Source organism: Carlito syrichta, unplaced genomic scaffold (genome assembly GCF_000164805.1).
Source record: "Carlito syrichta isolate Samal-C Ts95f unplaced genomic scaffold, Tarsius_syrichta-2.0.1 Scaffold314133, whole genome shotgun sequence".
In the NCBI taxonomy this organism is placed as follows: domain Eukaryota; kingdom Metazoa; phylum Chordata; class Mammalia; order Primates; family Tarsiidae; genus Carlito; species Carlito syrichta.
The window spans coordinates 68,015-89,927 of NW_007258229.1; the positions used below are offsets into that span (position 1 = coordinate 68,015).

The following is a 21,913-nucleotide window of genomic DNA, read 5'->3' on the forward strand; positions in this document are numbered from 1 at the left end:
AATCCACTCACCTCAGCCTCCCAAAGGCACGGGATTACAGGCTGAGCCACTGAGCCCAGCTGAGCAAATATATATTTCTTAACAAGTGGTACACTCATATCACCTACAGAGAAAGCAGAGTCATCAAGACCCACCCATGTTCTTTGACCTTCCCATCCACTTTTTAATGTCACACTTAATCATGAACAGATAGTCAAGGATTATAGGACATAAGGGGAAAATCTTTAATATGAAAGGTAGATTCCAATATACACAAACAGAAAAAAACAAAAACAAAAACCCTTAAGGTACAGAAATTGAAGGAAGAAGAAAATTTCAGAAAATGAAATGAACAATTATTTTTCCCCAGCAGAAGATATAGAATCTATTAAACAAGAATAAGATATCCATATAAAAGGGTCACTCAAATAATAAATCAGAGTTTGAAAGGGTTGAAGGACAAAAAATAAAGACAGAAATATTAAAAAAAGATTAGAACATTAGAGGACCAGGCAAGTCTAACATTGGAATAACAGGAGTTCCAGAAAGAAAGAACAGAGAAAATGGAGAGGGAAAAACCATCATTGAAATAATTCAAGATGACTTTCAGAACTGAAGGACGTGAATGAATTACTGGATAGAAATGACAAATCTAATGTTTAGGTCATTAGATGAAAATAGACCTATACCAAGTTGCTTCACTATGATTTTTCAGAACATGGGGCACAAAGGGAAACTTTTACATAATTCTAGGGTGGGAAAAAAGTCACATACATTGGTTAGAATTACTTAGACTTTTCTCAGCAGCCCTAGAAGTAGGACCATCCAGTAATACATTTAACGTTCTCAAAGAAAATAATCTCCAAGTAGAATTCTGTTGTCGGTCAAGCTAGCAATCAAGTCTGAGGATAGAAAAAGACATTTTCATGGTGTCAAAAAAAGTAGCCCTTAAGTATCCTTTCTCATAAAGTTACTGAAGAGTGTGCTTCATCAAAGTGAGAGAGTAATCCCATAAAGTGAAAGACAAGTGCTACAGGAAATAGGAGTTCTAACATGGAAGATAAACCAAAGGGAGATCACAGGAAGATGATTAATGAAGATCCCAATATGTTAGATGTGAAACATGTAATGGGTAGTCCATACTGTTGGTAGTATGAGCCAAGACATAGTGAGGATTGTCATTGCCAGGATTCCTGCTGGCATGTTTCCTGTTGTAGCTAGGGAACAGAATGCTAGAGTAGGTCTGACTTCTTTTCTGTACTCTGCCTCTGCATAGTGCTTCTCTGTGTTAATGAGGTTCCTACTCTTATGTTTATGCCCTTTGCTTAATTTAGCTGAGGCTACTCATTTCACAAAAATGTTATTTTTTAAGCTATCCATGAGAATTAGAGGTAAGTCATGGTAAGCTTAGAAGCAAAATATATAGAGCTGCCTACTCACTTTGACCATATTTCTGCCAGACTTACAGTTCTTGGTCTTCTCTAATTGTCAGATGTCCCAACTATAGTGGACCCTATGTTTCTGCAGTTTTAATGAAGTAATTACCCATTGACTTGCTACAAAGGTCTCTTGTTAACTCTCAGGAAAGCTAAAACTAGTCTGATCCAGAGATCCTACTCATATTATCTTCTTGACCCTCTGATTGTAGCAATATTGTTAGGTTTGTGCTTGCTGCTCAGTTTTTCAAAAGCATATGATTTTGTTTATTGATGTATATAGTGATATATATATGTAGGTTAGTGATATATATATATATAGTGATTTAACGTCTGTAGTATAAACATTATATGCAAATATACACATATATACATACTACATATATATATGTGTAATAAAACAAAAAAGAGGAATGCTTAGCATAAATGTTATTTCGGGAGGGGGTGGGTTAAGGAGGATGAGATCCTGTAAAATGCCAGTAATGTTCTCTATCTTAACCTGCATGTACTTGATTAATACTGTTCTTAAATGGTATGTATAAATTTTGTACACTCTTAAATACACAAGTCTTATAATTAAAAAAATTAGAAAAGTCATTTTCTTAAAATAACATTATGGTGGAATAGGAAAATTGGTATACTATATGTGAAAACATTTACAGATTGACAAATTATAAGGTTTATTATATATATTATACATTCATTTTTTTCCTTTAAAGATCTTTCTGTAACATAAAGATCCCGTCTTTTTACTGTAAACACTTAGTAGGTAAGGGTCTAAGAATATTTTTAGGGATATTTTTCATGAATATGGATGGTTATGCCTGCAGACTGTCCGGTATTGTTAGGCCTTGTAAAAGAGCACCATCTACTGGCAAAGCTCTGTCTTTTTTTAAAATTCAGCCTTTAAACTCAGTATGGGATTGAAATAAAAACTAAGTACAGTCATGCATTGCTTAATGATACGGATATGTTTTGAGAAGTGCGTCATTAGACAATTTTGTCTTCGAGCAAATATCATAGAGTACACTTATGCAAACCTAGATGGTACAGCCTACTGCATACCTAGGCTATATGGTATAGCCTATTGCTCTTAGGCTGCAAACCTGTACAGTACTCATGTTACTGTATTGAAAGCTGAAGGCAACACTAGCACGGTGGTATTTGTTTATCTAAAAATACCCAAACATAGAAAAGGTCCGGTAAAAATATGATATAAAAGATAAAAATGATGCACTTGTACAGGACAATTGTCGTAAATGGAGCTTGCGAAACTGGAAGTTGTTCGGGGTGAGCCAGTGAGTGAGTGGCAAGTGAATGTGAAGGCCTAGGACGCTGTGGCACACTCATCCAGACTTGATCAACACTGTACGCTTAGACTACAGTAAATTTATATAAACGTTTTCTCAGTAATAGTAAATTTAGCCTACTGTAACATTTCTACTTCATAAACTTTTTGACTTTTATAACAACACTTAACTTAAAACTCAAACATATGGTACAGCTATAAAAAAGTATTTTCTTTGTATTCTATAAGTTTTTAAATTTTTTTTTAAAAACTTTTTTATTTAAACAAAGACACAGACAAGCACATTACGCTGGGCCTATACAGGGTCAGCATCATGAATATCACTATTTTCCACCTCTTCATCGTGTTCCACTTGAAGGTCTTCAGGGGCAATAACATGCATAGAGCTGTTGTCTCCTGTGATAACAATGCCTTCTTCTGGAATACCTACTGAAGGACTTGCCTGAGGATGTTTTACAATCAACTTTTTTTTTTTTAAATAAACAGAGGGTGTGTACTCTAAAATAATGCTAAAAAGTGTGGTGTAGTAAATACATAAGCCAGTTAACAGTTTATTACTGTTATTATTATTAAGTATTATGTAGTACACATAATGGTATTTGCTATACTTTATATATAATGGGCAGTGCAGTAGGATTGTTTACACAGGCATCATCATAGATATATGAGTAGTGTTCTACAATGCCGCTAAGGTTTAGAAAACTTTTAGCTCCCTGATAATCTTATGGGACCACTGTTGTGTATGTGATCTGAACTATTGTTATGCCGCACATGACTGTAGTGATGACAGAGGAAAGCTTGCAAAAAGTCAGCCATGTTTGCCTTTCATTTCCTTCCCTCCTAAAATGACTTTGTTTATCTTTACTCAGTGCTGCAGATATATGAAGAGACTTTGAATGTGAGAACTATAGGAATTGCTAGTGATGTGCTTGGAGGAGGAATGGTTTCCCAGTAATCGACCATGGTCATTGGAACTGGAAGACATAGGAATAGTGATAATTAAATCCTTCATGTGGATTCGTTTTTTTATATGAGCACCTGGAAGTTAGAAATACCTGTAATATTTTATTTGCCTGAAAACATTTTTTCAGCAAGTGTTGAGCACATATTTGGAAAGAGGAGTACTAATAAACTGGATTACTTAAATATTAAACCTTATCTATGAACATACACATCAGTTTACTTAATTCGTTGTGACAATGAGCATTTTTTAATTCATACTTCTTGAGAGTTTGCTTGAGCTGTATAATTAAATCTCTGAGCAGACAAATGGTAAAGGAGACCAAAGTTAATTTTTTGTTTTTTATATTTTTAAGGTGAGATATATAACAAGCATGTTTATATACTGTGAGACTAGTCCAATAAGGAACAAAAATATTGTAGGAGAAAGAGGGGAAAATTGCCATAATATCTGGTAGTTTGCATACCTTTCTAGTAGGTATTCTGGAAATCTGTGTTTACTCTATATATGCATTGGCATTTTAGAAATCTTTAAATATATATGTTTTAATATAGAACTACTTTGAAAGAACATTTGAGAATCCATAGTGGAGAAAAACCTCACCTTTGCAGTATTTGTGGGCAAAGTTTTCGTCATGGAAGTTCATATAGGTAAGTAAAGCCATTTTTTTCTTTTATTAAGTAAGATAAAAAATATTTTTCCATTTTGGTTTTATTTTCTTGTTGCTTTAAATTTAGTTTGTTGGATAAAACATATTTTAGACCTTATGACTAAGACAAAGTTGCACAAAAAGCTTTATAGATTTTTTTTCTTGCTACTTTTATTATCTTCTTTCTGTGGTATAAAGCAATTATTAAATATTTCCTCATCACCAGATTTGCTGAAGACTTTACTAAGATATTACTAAATATTTATTAATTTTCTTTAATTGGAAATTCATTAAAACTCTGACGTTTTAAACTTATTGTATTTTTTCACTCTTTGCTATCAAGGAATATTTTAGTTTGAAAATATGACAAAATTAAAAACTGAAACTCTGAGGGGATTTTTGTTTGTTTGGTTTTGAGTCAGGGTCTTATTTTGTTGCCCAGGCTAGAGTGCAGTAGCATAATCATGGCTTACCACAGCCTCAACCCCCGGGGCTTAAGCAATCATTCCTCCTTGGCCTCGCTAGTAGCTGGGACTAAAACTAATAGGTGCATGCAATGCCCGGCTAATTTTTAATTTTTTTCTAGAGACAAGGTCTTGCTATGTTGCCTAGGCTGGTCTTGAACTCTGGGATCAAGCAGTCTTCTTGCCTTGGCCTCCCAAAATGCTGGGATTACTGGCATGAGCCACTGCGCCTGGCCTGGATTCTTAGTTTTTGAAAGTCTTCTGTGCATCAATTGTGATTATAACTAATTTAATTATTTTTATGGCAAATTCCATACCATATTTGTAGTCTATGAAAAGTTGTTTTTTTCTAAATAGTGTATTATTAGTTATGAAATGTCTACAATTTTAATTTTTATTAATGTGCATAAGAATTTAGATCTGAAGACCTTAAGATGTACACTTTCATTTACCTTATTTTAAATTTAAACAGAACGCTTCCCCTCTGGAATTAGTCTAGTCAGTTTACTGGTTTTGGCAGAACCAGTATGTGTTTTGGCAATTTGAATGGGAAAGCTATTTTTTTCATTAGGATATGTATAGATAGAAGTTGTGGAGATAAAAATAACTCGTTAATCTTAATCTAAGCCTTTTAAAAAGTCTTTGGATGACTATAAAATGAGCTACAGTTTGTTCAATTCATGTGAAAAAAGTCGTAAAAATGTAATTTTCATAAAGTTGAGTTCTTCTAAAATATAGTAAATTATCAGCTATCAGTTTGTAATTGGTAGCAGTTATTCAGGACAGGCTTAATTCTCAATTATTTGCTGCTTCATTTGTTATCATTATTTTTATTTCTAGTCACTTGTATACTTACCCTACTTGTCTGATTCTGATTCCTTCCTGATTTGATCTTACTTTTGATATCTTTGAGATTTAGCCAGTCACATAACAATCCTGGACATTTGGAATTTTCAGTGAACTTAATATAACTTAATATAAGATCTAGGAGGTGGTACACATGCAAGTTAACAATCTAATAAGTTGAGAAAAAATATGGTCCAGAGTGGTTTAAGCATATGTTGAAATGCAGTTTTGAAAGAGGTGAGTAAAGACCCAGGGTCAGTGGTAAAAGACTGGAAAGGAATCTGAAAGTCAGAGAAGTAGAGTAAATAACGTATGAGTGGTTGAGCAGCCAGCTCAGTTTTCATTATTTATTCATCAGTTGTTCATTAATAGGCTTTTTCCTTCTGTGCACCCATTTCAATGGTCTTCAATTTCTTTTTCTTTAGACTTCATTTACGAGTACATCATGATGATAAAAGATATGAGTGTGATGAATGTGGAAAAACATTTATTCGTCACGACCACCTTACAAAGCACAAAAAAATACACTCAGGTAAGCTGTATTTTGTAATGCTATTTTCAAAATCTTTTTAAAAAAACACCTGAAAAGAACATATTATGACATCATGTCTATTTTGGCTACAATTTGAATAATTTGGTTTATATTGGCCACTTCTTTGTATTACTGGTCCTAAAAACCTTTTTAAGAATGCATCTAAAAGGGACATAACTTTATGTTATGTTTACTATAATTTGAATAATTTGTTAATCCTTTGTAACTGTAAAGTATATTTTAAAGTATAATTTTAAATAAATTCTCAACATTTGCATTTTACACATTAGATGGATATGTGCAATAATTGCTATTGTCACTTCCCTAAAGGGAGAATTTTCAATATTATTTCTCATATTGACTGGATTTGAAAAGTTGGTAAAACTTAGATGTTGAAAGGGAAATGATTATAATTGGGTGTTGAAATTTTGTGTTTTAGTGAATTTAGAAACCCTTAATAATCCTGATCATTTCAGATCTTTATACCGTATTTATAATTTTTATATTCTGGGGATTTCTTTCATATTTTCCTCTCAGATTGATGTTCAGGAAGTACTAAGAGAGTCAACTATGTGAGCACAATAATGGGAAAGAGCCATCTCTATGAGCACAATAGAACAGGTGATTATTACTATTATTATAAACATAGCTTGGATATAAAGTATGCAACAGATAGTAATTATTTTCTTTAATGATGTCAGTGAGGTAGGTTGCAGTTGTTATTACCACTTTTAAGAGATGCTAAAGAGCTGATGACTTTTTTTGTAATTATGCATTTTTATTTTTAGGGGTTAAAATTCTAAATTCCTAATTATACAATTAACATGCTTTAACACACTGGTTTGAGACAGGATGTTGTTACTGAATGTAAGGATAAGGGTGAGAAATTGGACTTATGTAGAATTTTTTATTATATTTATATTTTGGCTCATTGTAAATGTAAGAAATCCTCACAGATAAAAATTTTTTAAAAGTAAAGTACAAAGATCTGAAAATGTTTGGGACCTTTTTATAAACAGAAAAATAGCCTCATCTTGATTCAATATATGTCCATTTGTAGTTCATATCTAGACTATATATATTGTTTTTAAAAACCTGAGTTTTTGAATAGTTTCATCTGTCTTGCTCTGTTACATTAAAAAGTATGATTTGAAGTCTACAGCAAAAGCCTACTGATTTCTTTTCCAAGTGGGGGAAAAATTCATATCCAAGCATAGATTCTTTGAAGAAAGTTACTTAAGTAAGGAATATAAAGGAAGTATCCCAGAAGAAATGGTGGATTTTCTTTCCTGATATATTTTCCATCATGTGGTTTCCAAAATATGGTAATTTGTTTTTGAGGGCGGGGGGAAGAAAACAGAATTGCATATTATAATTAAAATATTTTGTCTTTATTTTAAGGTGAAAAAGCTCATCAGTGTGAAGAATGTGGAAAATGTTTTGGTCGTAGGGATCATCTCACTGTTCATTACAAAAGTGTACACCTTGGAGAAAAAGTGTGGCAAAAGTAAGTGAAAAAGCAAAATTTCTCATAATAACTACATTGGCTAAGTCTCAGGGGAAAGTTAAAACTTTTTCATTTATTCTGTTTGATTGGGGATAGGTTAACCAGCTCTCTTTCTATAACTTATGCATCTTCTCTGTAGCCCTAAAAGAATTGAGCAAAGTATGTTTTTTTCCTACTTGTTTTCAGTTAGCTCAAAGGCTAGGAGGTGGTACACATGCAAGTTAACAATTAATATAAACCTTGGCATTCTTTGTGGTTTCATTTATCTTTGAGTGCTTTGGCTCTTTGAGAGTTAAATATACTGCCTGTACATTATACTTAATAAGACAGCAATTCTTAAGAAATATTTGAGCAGGGCTCAGTGGCTCAGCCTGTAATCCCGCACCTTTGGGAGGCTGAGGTGAGTGGATTGCCTGAGCCCGCGGGTTTGAGACCCACCTGGGCAGCGAGACTTCATCTCTACAATAAATCAAAAAATCAGCCGGGCGTGATAGCGCATGCCTGTAATTCCGGCTACTTGGAAGGCTGAGGCGGAAGGATCGCCAGAAATATTTGCAGTTAGAATTTAAACTTGTTTTTAATCACACTAAGCATTTAAAATGATATTTAGTTTGAAGGAGATGTGCTGTCTTGAACATCAATTTTTTAGTTAAATATCCAGGTCTAACAGAGGTTAGTTGCTGAGTAAAATGTTCAAAGAATTCATGTATTTCAACTAGGTATTTGGGGCAAATTATAAGTAACAAACAAGTTCTAAGGTACCAAGGGACTTAGTTTAATAGTCCTGAGCATGATCAACAAAATATATGTAGGATATATAAATACAGTATATCAAAGAGCAATTTAAAGAAGAGTAGGGAAAGTGTTGATTTGTATTCACCTTTTATATTTTTCACATATTGGTTTATTTATTATTTCTTTCATTAATTTTATTTAGTAATTCACTAATTGAATCAAAGTATTCATGTATTCAGTGAACTCTTGTATTCTGTATATGCTAGGAATGCTGCTAAGTGCTGGGGTATAAAGATATACATGAAACTGTTTAGAAAAGGAGATAAGGGGCAAGCCCCTGGGGTCCCCTTCTACTGTAGGAGCTTTTCTGTCCTCTCAATAAATCCTGCTTTCAAAAAAAGAAAAGAAAAGAAAAGGAGATAAGAGCTTCAGTAAGCAGAATTGAACAGGCAGATAATAGACTTAGAAGTACAAACTCACTTGCTCCAAAGATTCTGTAACTTTTGTTTTATCATGACACCTTTATATACTTACAAATTATACTTATAGGAGCCTTCTGGTGTGCAGGGGCATTATCGTAGTTCACTGTAACCTCCACCTTCTGGAATTGAGCCATCCTTCCACCTCAGTCTCCTGAGTAGTTAGGACTACAGGCATGCATAACCATGTCTGGATAATTTTTAAATTTTTTTTGTAGAAAGCATGTCTCCCTATGTTACCCAGGCTGGTCTGGAACTCCTTGGCCTCCCAAAGTTCTGGGAATACAGGCGAATATGTATTTATTATAATATCATATTATATTATTGATGTATATTAATGTTTAATGTATTTTAATATAAATTATAACAATATATAATGTAGATTATGTTGCTTAAATAAATTATTTGAATCATATTAGGCATTAAAACACAATTTTTAAATATTTGTTAATTCGCTTACTGTCAAACGCTAGTGTAAATAGCAATTTTTTGAAAAGTAACTACTTTAGAAAATAAAAAAATGTAAAAAGTGGCATTATTTTATGTTTTTGTGAATATGTTTAATGGCTTAATAGAAGATTCCTAGATGGTCATATCTGCTGTTATTTTTTTCATAAATTTTTTGCCATGTCCCTTTGTTTTCTTTAGCTTTCCTTCTGTTTTTATCCTTATCATTTTCCCCTCATATATTTTAATAGCCAATAAAACTTCACTAACTTAAAGCAGTTGAAAATCTTCGGACCTCTTTTTTATAGATTTGTTTGTTGAATATAACTGGAAGAGGAAGAAACAGAGGCAAGGTCAATATTTAAAAAGCATTTTCATGTTACTTTTTTTTTTGAGTTGGAGTCTCACTCTGTCGCCCAGACTGGAGTGCAGTGGCTGCTCCTGGCCACCGCAGCCTTGACCTGCTGGGCTCCGGCGATCCTTCCGCCTCAGCCCTCCAAGTAGCCGGAATTACAGGCATGCGCTACCACACCCAGCTGATTTTTTGATTTATTGTAGAGATGAGGTCTCGCTGCCCAGGCGGGTCTCGAACCTGCGGGTTCAGGCCATCCACTCACCTCAACCTCCCAAAGGCGCGGGATTACAGGCTGAGCCACCGAGCCTGGCTCCATGTTACTTTTGAGTTCTATGTTTTATTACTGTGAGAATTACATAACAGTTGTAAATTAAGTTTACTTTCATTATGTTATTTATTAGCATTGTATTGAAAAACTTAAAATTTTATGTTCTTAGATATAAAGCAACATTTCATCAATGTGATGTCTGTAAGAAAATTTTTAAAGGCAAATCAAGTCTGGAAATGCATTTTCGGACTCATTCAGGTAAAACTTATTGGGTAGTTTATATGTATATTTTTGTGTGTACAGTTATTCAAGAGTGAGATGTGGATATTTATACTTTGTTGTTCTTGGTTAAACCTTTGTTGTTTTTTCTCCATTAAGACTTTTACTCACTGAAATTCGTATGACTGAGCAATATTTAGGTTTTTCTATTCTCTATTATGTAAGCGTCAATACTTGTAGATATCAGTTCTTAGAATTTGGAAACATGTTTTTCCATAGAAAATATACTTAACTTTTAGCTTTCATTGTTTCCTTTTCTGGTTGTTTTATGATTCCTCTTTATTTCACTTTCTGAAGACTTTTCTTAGGCTTTGCCTATCTGTTTCTTTTCTTTTTGAGTTGGAGTCTTACCCCGTTGCCCAGGCTGGAATGCAGTGGCACACTTAGGGCCACCCCAGCATCTATACCTGCTGGGCTCTGGCAATCCTTCCACCTCAGTCTTCCAAGTAGCTGGAACTACAGGTGCGCACTTCCACGCCTGGCTTATTTTTGATTTATTGTTGAGATGAGGTTGCACCAAGATGCCAGGGCTGATCTTGAACCCACTGACTCGGACAGTCCACTCACCTCGGCCTCCCAAAGTGCTAGGATTACGGGCTGAGCCACTGAGCCCGGCCTATTTTTTCTCTTTTAAGAGAGTAGTACACTATGACCTTATTGTCTTGTTTATCAAGTTACCATTGTATAGTTTGCCTTTTTATTTAGCCAGTCGTGATAGGTAGTTGTAGTAGGACGCTTTGTTCTAGCTGCTTTCTAAAACTTACTTTCTAAATCTTTCTTTTTTCCTCTTTGTGAGTGCTGCTCACTTTGACATAAGAATTTGTTGGCTTCTTTCTTATATATTGTCTGAGTCCTTTTTTGCCTTCACATATCAGTTAACTTTTTTCGGGATGGTAGGGGTCGGAATCTTACTCTGTCGCCCAGGCAGGAGTGTAGTGGCACACTCACAACCACCTGAGCCTTGACCTGCCATGTTCAGGCAGTACTTCCACCTCAGCCTTCAGAGTAGTGGGAAGTACAAGCGTGCGCCACCATGCCCAGCTAATTCTTTTAAATTTTATTGTAGAGATGAAGACTCACCAAGTTTCCCAGACTGGTCTCAAACTCCTGGGCTCAGGCAATTCTCTCTCCTCCACCTCCCGAAGTGCTGGGATTATACCGTGCCTGACTCTAAGTTAACATTTTTAAACCTTTTTTTCTTAAGAAAAAAAGCCTGTTTATGCATTTATGGCTACTTTGTTTTATATTCAATTTGGATTTTGTCAAGCTACTTTTCTGAAAAATAAAATAATTGATTTCATAAATATTAGAATGAGAAATAACTGAATTCAGGCAATTTATGACTAAAGACTTTTTTAGTGATACAGTGCTACTGCTGAGAACAAAATCACACCCCCCCAAATGAAAAAAAAATCATAACTTGGGGGTGCATAAATAGGTGTGTAAAATGAGAAAACTATGTTGATCCTATCTTCCATATTGGTTATAAGTAGTAAGCCTAATAGAACTCATGACTTGAAAGAGAACACCTTAGATCCCTCCATTAATTTTTGTTAAATGTTCTTTAAAGATGTTTTGCAGTTTTTGATATAAATATATTTCTTTCATTAGATTTAGACCTAGGTAGTTGATGTTTTTGTATAAAATTTTAAACTGTATTTTTTATTTTTCATTTGTCATTGACTTTGTATGTTGATTTTTTTATCCAGTACCTTTCTAAATTCAACAATTAGATTGTTGTAGTTTATCTATAACTTTTTGGAGATATTTTAAGTGTACAAACAGGTCATCTGAATAACAACTGGTTTATTTTTCCCTTTTTAATCTTTATAACATACTGTCTCTCTTGTGGGAAAGGGGTGGAGAAGAACCTCTTGCTTTGGTTACATCTCTAGTAGAAACATTGATAGTGAACATCCTTGTTTTATTCTTATCCTCAAGGGAAGATCTTTTAATAATTTGCAATTATGATTTTAAAAAAATTTTTTATTTTAAAGATGCGGGGTACTATTCAGGGTTAGGTATACAAATGTTCATTATGCAGGTACCCTTGTTGTTGAGGTGTGCCCTTCCCTCCCCTGACAGTTTCCCTCAACTACCAATCCTCCCCCCCATCCCCTGGCAGTTTCCCACTACTGCCAATCCCTTTCTTACAGTATTCTGATAATTGTTCAAGGTCAGTAAAAGCAGTAATTCTATTAGCCCCCATTTACAGACTAAACCGCAGCACACAGAGATGAAGTAACTTGCACAAGGACATACTTTTTTTTTTTTTGAGTTGGAGTCTCACTCTGTTGCCCAGACCGGAGTTCAGCAGCCGCTTCCGGCCACCGCAGCCTCGACCTGCTGGGCTCCGCGATCCTTCCGCCTCAGCCTTCCGAGTAGCCGGAATTACAGGAGCGCGTTACCACTCCTGGCTAATTTTTTGATTTATTGTAGAGATGAGGTCTCGCCTGCCCAGACGGGTCTCGAACCCATGGGCTCAGGCAGTCCACTCACCTCAGCCTCCCAAAGGCGTGGATAGCAAGTGATGCCCAAACCTGGACATCACTTGGATTTCAAATCACTTGGATTTCAAATCAAGTATCCTAACCCTTGCACAGCACTACCTGTGCAACTTAGCCTGCCAAAACCACATCTTGGCAGGAATATTCTAGCTCTCCAAGTGTCTTATAAAAACATGATTTTTAAAATTGATTTTTGAAGGTACTGTTGCTTATGTGTATTTTTTTGTCTGTGTTTATGAGACATATTGCCTACATTTTTTTCCCTTGTAATTTCCCTCACAAACTATGTTGTCATAACTATGTCGGTTTCAAAGAATGATTTGGAAAAGAATACATCTTTTTCAGTTATTTGGAGGAGTTTGTGAAAAATTGGCATTATTTCCTCACTTGATTAGGTGAATTCACTGATAAAGCCCTCTAAATTAGTTTTCTTTAGGAAAAGGCTTGAATTAAAGATTCTTTAATAGTTATCCAGCTGTCATATATTCAATTTCTTTATTGCTTTTTTTAAAGGAATTCTATTTAATCTAAAATATCAAATCTATTGGCAGATTTTAGGGTATTTTGTTGTTTATCTTTTTAGTGACTATAGAATCTTTAGTGATAAGCCTTTTTTATTCCTGTTTTTAGTAATGTATTATTTTTTGCTAGTGATTTATGGATTTTATTAATATTTTAAAGCAACCACTGGGTTTTGCTGATTTCTCTCTTTGTTGATTTGTTTTATATTTAATTTTCACTTTTATCTTTCATATATCTTCTATTTCATTTGGGTTTATAAGTCTTTTTCTAGCTTCTTTATGTGGATGCCAGAGATATTCAAGTTAGCATTTTTTATTTTTTATTGTACGTATTTTGGGGCTATGTTATCCTGTAAATACTACTTTAGTCACATTCCATACCTTGTTTTGTATTTCATATTTCTATTGGAATTCATTAAAAGGAAATCTTTGATTCATAAAACCTTTTTAATGAAGATGCCCAAGGACCATCATGGCTATTACTATGCCAAGGGAAAACACTTAAAACCAGTACTTTTATCTTTCAAAGTAAACTCTGCTTCTTAGTATATTAATAATGTTGTAGTAGTATTTTCATTTTCAAAACCAATCATAGAATGCTCCTTGCATGAAAAGTATTGATGCCAGGGATTTATAGAAAGCACTTGATAGTACTTGCATTTTGGAATTATCAGTCTTTTAATTTGTTTTGTTATATTTTCAAAACATGGTCCTCTGAGCTTTTTCATATTTTTTCTGTTTCTAGGCATTTAGATATAAAATCAGATGTTAGATGCTGTGTGTACTATGCACAGTTAAAAATATTTTTATTTCAGAAATGTTAATCCTTTATATAATGTATTACTTTATGTCCACTTTCTCTCTAGTGACATCATTAATGATATTAGTCCAGAAACAAGTAGAAATTTAATTTTACCAGGTACACAGCATCCCAGTCTGTATAAATTTTCTGTCATTGGGTTTGTAGGTTCCAGTAGGCTACAAAATTTAAACAATAATATTTACCAAATACTTATTTGATAATTATTTCAAATTGAAGATGTAATTATCTTTTAATTTACTGTGAGAATTGATAATGTTTTAAATGGAGAGATGAGAAGATAATGATATCAATAAAACCCATATGACAATATAAAACCACTTCATTTGGGTTTTAAAATGTGCCTTTGTGTCTGTTGCAATACTAATATGTCTGCATATGTGTTCGTTTTCTGTTGCTGCTTTAAGAAGTTACCACAAATGTACTGACTTAAACAATACAGATTATTTTATAGTTCTCTAGGTCAGAAGTCTGACACCAGGCTAGGTGTTGGAAGAGCTATATTTCTTTCAGGAGGCTCTAGGGGAGAATTATTTCCAACTCATTCAGGTTATTGGCAGAATTCAATTCTCTGAGTTGTAGTACAAGGACTGAGATTCCAGTTTTTTTGCTTGTTGTAAACTAAGAGCCTTTCACAGCTTCTAGTGGCTGCATCATTCCTTAGGTCCTAGCTCCCTTCTTTAATTTTCAAAGTCAGTAATTGGTGGTTGAGTTCTCATGTCACATCTCTCTGACCCATTCTTCTTCAATTAGCAGCCACTTTTTAAGACTCCTGTGATTAGATTGGTCTCACTTGGAAATTGGACCATATTTCAAGGTTTTAATCATAATCAGATCTGCAGTCTTTTTTTACCATATAAGGTAACATCTACATCTATAGATTCCAGGGATTAGAGTGTGTACATCTCTGAGGCGTTATTCTGCCTACAACACTGGCTAAACTAGGAATTGTAATGGTGTGTGTGTGTGTGTGTGTGTGTGTGTGTGTGTGTGTGTGTGTGTGTGTGCGCGCGCGCGCGCGTATGTGTATGTATGTAAGTAAACCTGGCTCAAGAGGAATGGAAAACGGATTCAACTTCTGTATTCTTTCTACTGGTCAATTCTCCTCATTTGGCCTCAGGCTGGAGATGAATATTATTACTTCTCATTCTGACCCAAAGAACCAGCTTGAACTTATCACTTCACTTTCTCTTTTAATCCATTCACCAACTCTATGAGTTAGGTGCTATAATCATCTCACATTATAGATGAGGAAACTAGGCTTAGAAATTGGGTAGCTTGCTCAAGGTTGAAAGTGTTATAGCCAGAATTCAAATCCAGATCTCTTTGATGTGTCAACTCATTGTCGTTACCATTTTACTGTACTGTCTCTATTTTGTGATAGCATACAATATTATTGCCATTATGAAGTTCTTTCAAGTATTCACATGGAAAATCTGCTACTTAATATCATTGTTTTATCAAGTGAGTGCATTTTACATTTAATTTCATTCTTGTTCATACAGGTGAAAAACCATACAAGTGTCAAATTTGCAATCAGTCTTTTAGAATTAAGAAAACATTAACAAAACACCTGGTTATTCATTCTGATGCCCGGCCTTTCAACTGTCAGCACTGTAATGCAACATTTAAGCGGAAAGACAAGCTGAAATACCACATTGACCACGTTCATGAGATCAAATCTCCTGATGATCCTCTCAGTACTTCTGAGGAAAAACTTGTATCCTTGCCTGTAGAGTACTCATCTGATGATAAAATCTTTCAAACAGAAACAAAACAATATATGGATCAGCCCAAAATGTATCAGTCCGAAGCCAAGACTATGTTACAGAATGTGTCTGCTGAAGTATGTGTTCCAGTAACACTGGTTCCAGTTCAGATGCCAGACACTCCAAGTGAGCTAGTGCGGCATACCACCACACTCCCACCATCTTCTCATGAGATTCTGTCACCACAGCCACAATCATCTGATTATCCACGAGCAGCCGATTTAGCTTTTCTGGAAAAATATACTCTTACTCCTCAGCCTGCAAATATAGTTCATCCGGTTCGACCTGAACAAATGCTAGATCCTAGAGAACAGTCTTATCTTGGAACATTATTGGGCCTTGATAACCCTACTGGTGTTCAAAATATTTCTAGTAATGAACATCATTCATGAGTAAATCTAAACATTCCACAGACTCTTTTATGGTTATATGCTAATGGTAGCCAATAGCTGATAACTTTTAAATTAGTAGGGCTGCTATTTTTCCATTTTCTCTAGTTTCTCAAGTCCTCAGAACAGTTTTAAATCCAGAAAACTGTGTGTCTCTGTTTACTGAACATATGAATATTTGAACAGATTTTTCTGGCATAATATTTGAAGTGAACTTTTTTTGTGATTTTTAAAGATTATTTAGCATTAATTTTTAATGAGTTCTCAAACTTTTCAGAATTATTAGCTGCTGGTATTATAGGGTTTGTTTTTGTAATCAGTGGGAATTCTTATTCTTGAATCTCCTTTTCCTTTTCTTTCTTTCCCATCTCCTCACAAACAAGTGTAAGAAAGTCTTGGTGGATATGTCTGTGTTATCTTTCCATCTATCCATAATTTTAGGTTATATCTTTTGAACTTTTTTTCAGACTCAAAGCTAGAAGACTAACTAAAGTAAAATTCACTTATTAAATGTAGGATTGAAACAATTATCCAGTTAATTGGTTTTTTGCCTATACTTCAATTATTATGAATAAGAAAGGCAAGCATACATGTAGGCATTAAATTATATAAGTTGAAAATGTGTTAAAAGACAAATGTGACCGTTCTAGCTAGATGTTTTTCAAGGTAAGTTTACCTTTTGTACTTTACCATTTATTTCAGAAACATTAACAACGTAACACATCATATATCTTCATTTCATTAAGGAAGATGATTGAAACTTTGGTTTCATTTACTTTGGCTGATAGAAACACTGGGAAATAGAATCTAGATATTTCATGTGTAGTTGTTAGAAAAGGTGCCAAATTATAAAATTTGTGCCTAATTTAACTTAAAGTTGTTTAAGTAAATAGAACCACTATTTATATACAGTTACATGCAATCTAGATCTTTAACTTTGCTTTCACATAAACGTGTCTGTAATTATTCTTAATTTTTATTTTTGTATGAGACAGAAGCTGAGGACTTGGTAAAAGGAAATAGCATTTATAATAAAACCTCACTGATTAAAATTGAGGAAAAAGTCAGACAAAATTATAAAATACCTTTAAAGACATGCACTTTTCATATTTTCAAGTCAATTTTAACTTAAAACATAGATAATATTTCCCAGTAGAGTTGCTTGAGGGTTAGACTAGGTAGGGTTGATTTATTATTAGCATGTCATTTGTAAATAAACTACTAGAACATAGCAGTTTAAAAGTTTTCTCTTTCAGTTTGTTTACACTCCTAATTGCTTTAAGCACTTTTTTGGTGTAAACTGTTAAGTCTGGCCCAGCCCTTGTGAAAAAAATCACAAATAAAATAATGAAGTTTTACTGAATAAAATTTAACAAATTAGTGATGGGAGAAATTTTGCTGAAGCACTTAAGATATGAAGGTACTTTGCAGGAGCATTCGCCATACTAGTGAAGATAGAAAAACACGTTGAAAATTAAGGCAGTTAACCAAAGTATCTCATATAAATAGTAAAAGGCAGTCTGAGTTTTTGCCTCATGTATCAAGGTTTGATTGTAATTATTTTAAGACCAGTAGACATAATTATTGTATTAATTCTTCTTTTTAAAGCATTCTTATTTTCTTTGTTTGGAAATGTTATATCTTGGGTATTGGTTTGATTGAGCTTGACTATATGAGGTATTGTTAGTCTGTTAGGCTTTCAAATTGCCTTTTAAAAATACATTTTCTTTATGATTTTTATCATAAAGACTGGCAAGATTATACCTAAAAATTTTGCGTGAATGAAAATAAATCATACCTTAAAATGTACCATGCCTTGCATATAAGCTAATGTAGAAAAGTTTGGTCTTATAAAATGGCAAATGGAATATATGTGTATGTATATGAATATGGTATATGTTATGTTTGGTGGCAGAAAAAGAGGATATTGCATTTTCACATTGAAAAGAATACTTTGCTTTTTGAAGGTATTTACTGTAGGGTTCTCTCAACAATAATGTCCTAATGCTTTAAATATATGGTTTAATTGTAGGAACTGGTTTACATAGAACTTTCTTGGAATGCATCTCTTATGTACAGTGAAATATAACTATCTAATTGTATTTAGTTAATATTATAGATAAATTAAATTTGAGTAGTGATTTACTGTTTTATAAAATGCTTTCACATATGTTATCTCATTTGAACCTTATAACTAGCTCTGATATAGAAAGAACATAACGTATTCCCATTTTGGCGATAAAGGAACTGAGGTTAAGATTTTAAAAAAAGAAACTCATTTAAGCTCATGAAGTCAATAAGTGGCAGAACTACTAGTAGGAAAAGAAGAAAACTTTTAATGAATGCTTACTGTGTGCCAGGCACTATATTCTCTCATTTAATCTTAACCCAGTCCGAGTGGTAGGTAGTATAATTTTTATGAAGAAATAGTCTCAGTGGGTGAAAAAAAATAAAAGAAACAAAAAACAAAACAAATCTGCTGCCTCTAATTTTCAAAAGTATAAAAAATTGTAAAATTGTGAAAACCTCATGGATTTAGGCAAACTGAATGTATTATAAACTTTTGAAGTTGGCATAAAAAGTATAACATGAGGTCTATTCTTTTCTGTTGATTTTTTGTAATATTTGATTTAGAACATTTTGGACAAATGCTCTGTAACTCTAAAATTCATTTATTTTATAACTATGCTTAGAATTTTGAATCTTGCAATTAAGTTTAGTCTCGTTCAGAATTTTTATTTTATGAGCATAATTTATTGTTTTAAATTAATTTTTTAGCAGATAGCAGTTAGCACTTAATCTGTAAATTGAGTAATTTATCAAGTGCAGAAATTTGTTAATCTAATCAGTTTTGACTTAAATGCACCAAAGATTTTTAGTAGATATTAAATAGTTTAAAAGAATTTAAATTCTTTGTTGTTTGAATAAATATTTGTCCAAAGAAGCACAGTTGAAGTCTAGAATAATGGATTTTTAAAAATAAATAGTTTGAATATGGAGATTAAGTATTAAGTGTTTGTGTTTATATGTATTAATATAAGAGCAGAAGAAAATACTCTGGGAATAGTCATACTGACAAACCAATTACAAGTAAGAATACTCAGTTTCCCTCATTTTAGTTAATCCATTGTTACGTTTTTAACTATTAAACACTAAATAAGCTTTTTTTTTAACACTACACTATCAAAATAATTTCTACCTTAGACATTTTTAAAAAATCAAGTTTAGGTTATTTTCGTAAGAAACCAACCTATTTTTTGCACACTAAAATACCATCTAAGTTTAGAGTTTGGTCATTATACCAGCAAGATTTAACCAGTTACTGTGAAGATAGTGATCTTTGCATACGTTTAAGAAATTTAGACATTTATTCCTGGGAGAAGAGGAGTAGCAAAATAGAGTTTTAAATTGGTGCTTTATTAAGTGACTTCCTTTTAAGTGATGGTAGATCAGGAAATAGGTACACTAATAATTTTCTGTCTACCTTAAACAGTGTCAAAGCATCTTTGTAGGGTGACCAACAAACTGTTAGTTAAGGGCTAATAAGTAATTATCATTCATTGCTTTTTACTCTATAATAGCAAACAAATTAAAAACACAGCTAAACTGGTATGTTTATAAACTTGAGTTTTCTCCCTACCATATTATTCTAGAATATTTGATGAAAAGTCAGATTTTGAGCATTAGTTCTTTGACAGTGTCCTTTTATACCCAGTCTTTTCTGGATTGAATGCTTTGTGCCTTTTCAGTGTGTTGTAGTTGTTTAGCGTTGATTCTGCTGCCATATTGTACTGGTTATGTATTAATTATTTGGGGGGAGTGGATTATGGGTCTTATGTTTGTGTTGCCTGCTGGCTGGGCAACTTCTTTTTAGGTTGCTTTATGTTTATATAGGCAAATTGGCACTAAATACTAGTGTGAACATTTGTTTTTATGATTTATATATCATTTTTTAATCACTATTGTGGCCTTTATAGTTACTGTGAAGCCACTCTTGGGCCTGTCTCTAGATGCTTATTGGAGGAATCTGACAAATAAAATAAGAGCAGTGTGTGTTTACATTTCTGTCTCTCTCTTTCTCTCTTTCTTTTTAATACCAATTATCATAATTACACAGCTCTGCACTGAATGACTTCTTATTTCAGTTTGCCTAAAACTGAACAAGAGGTGATGGTTTGAGATGAGTTTCTCATTAGGAGCAGCAACATCCCAGCCAGTATATAACTTGAGTTGATTAATTCAGGAAAAATTAGGACTTGGAAACAAAGTTGTATCTGAATATTCTGAGATTCATTGCCAATTTAAAATGACTAAAAATGTATCTTTATTAAGGAACAGATAGCATTTCTAATACTTTAAGTAGCATTTTGATAATGCTATTGCTGTTAGAGTGAGTAATGGCTAATGTGAGAATAATTTCCTAAATTTCTAAGAACTAGACCATTCTTCCTTAGAGCCTATTCCCCCTTTATTTTTGCACATTTTTCTCTTAGTATAGTCTGTAGTTTTGTTTTTTGTTTTTGGAGGAGGAGAATCCCTCCTTATTTCCTCTAAAATTATTCTTACTTATTTCCTCTAACAATATTTTTCATTAAGATCCTTTCTTCCTACAATGTTAGCATGCTTTCTGCTCTTTCTCTTTGGAAGTAATAATAATAAGATAGAAGTAATAGGATTAGTTTGTGTGGAAGATGAGAAAAAGAAGGTTTTTGTACAGAGGGTACTTATGCTTTGCTTACTCTTCATGTTTCAACTTGCTGTGTATTGATCTTAAATTTATGATTCTTGAAAAATCCCCAGACAATTTAAATTTAGCCTATGCATCCAGTTATATAAAGAGAAATTAAGGATTATATTCAGAGAAGAAATTAAGGATTATTTTAGGGCTTAGAAGTTATACAAAGAACATAATCTCTTTTTTTCAAATTCTTAGGTAAAGAAAAGTAATGTCAATGCTTGCATTACTGTTGGAGATTCTGAACCTTTTTTGAATGAAGGGCATGTACACATCTTGTTATTGCGCCTCTTGTGTTTCTTTTGGGCTTGGTATCCCTGCTTGCATCAAAGTTGGACAGTGTACTGTGATGTGACTATAAAATTTTTGTTCCTTCCAACAGTCACACTCTATTTATCCCTATAAATAAGACTATTACAGTTGGTGAGTGTGACTGCCAAAAATGACCCAAAGCCAGGCATTTAACTGCCTCACATTGTGTATTAAATGTTTTGATTAAGGGGGACTTATGTACATTAAAATAAAAATGTTTTTGAACTTTTCATTCTCAAATCATAATTTTTGTTTTTAATTAAGGATACTTTTAAAAGCAGTTGCAAAGAGAAATCTAAAATATAAAAATTCATTATTGTTTACTGTGCATAAATTATCTTGTGAGTTTTATAGATATTTTGGTTGTCTAATGTTTCTTAAGTATAAATGTCTTTATAGAAAAATTCAGTTCTCTGTGAAGAATAGGAAGTGTATTGTATATTGAACTAGTTCTCTGTGTTATTTTGATATTTCAAATAAATGTAAAGTTCTTTGGTCCTAATACAGAATATCTAGGTTTTATTGAATTACATTTTGACAGCATGGAAATGCAGTGCTTTGCATGCCTTCATAAAAATTGAATGCAAAGAACATTAACAAATGGAAAACCAAGT

The 21,913-nt window shown here is 33.2% G+C and overlaps 1 protein-coding gene across 1 annotated transcript in view; it reads left to right on the forward strand.

Moving 5' to 3' along the window:
* ZBTB41 (zinc finger and BTB domain containing 41) overlaps positions 1-16,720 on the forward strand; it is a 36,837-nt gene extending 20,117 nt beyond the window's left edge. Inside the window, exons 7-11 of the mRNA XM_008071161.2 lie at positions 4,240-4,335; positions 6,070-6,176; positions 7,578-7,683; positions 10,137-10,225; positions 15,600-16,720. Of these exons, the coding sequence (XP_008069352.1) occupies positions 4,240-4,335; positions 6,070-6,176; positions 7,578-7,683; positions 10,137-10,225; positions 15,600-16,255 (1,054 nt within the window). The 3' untranslated portion in view covers positions 16,256-16,720. The remainder of the gene's footprint in view (positions 1-4,239; positions 4,336-6,069; positions 6,177-7,577; positions 7,684-10,136; positions 10,226-15,599) is intronic.
* Positions 16,721-21,913: the final 5,193 nt, after the last annotated feature.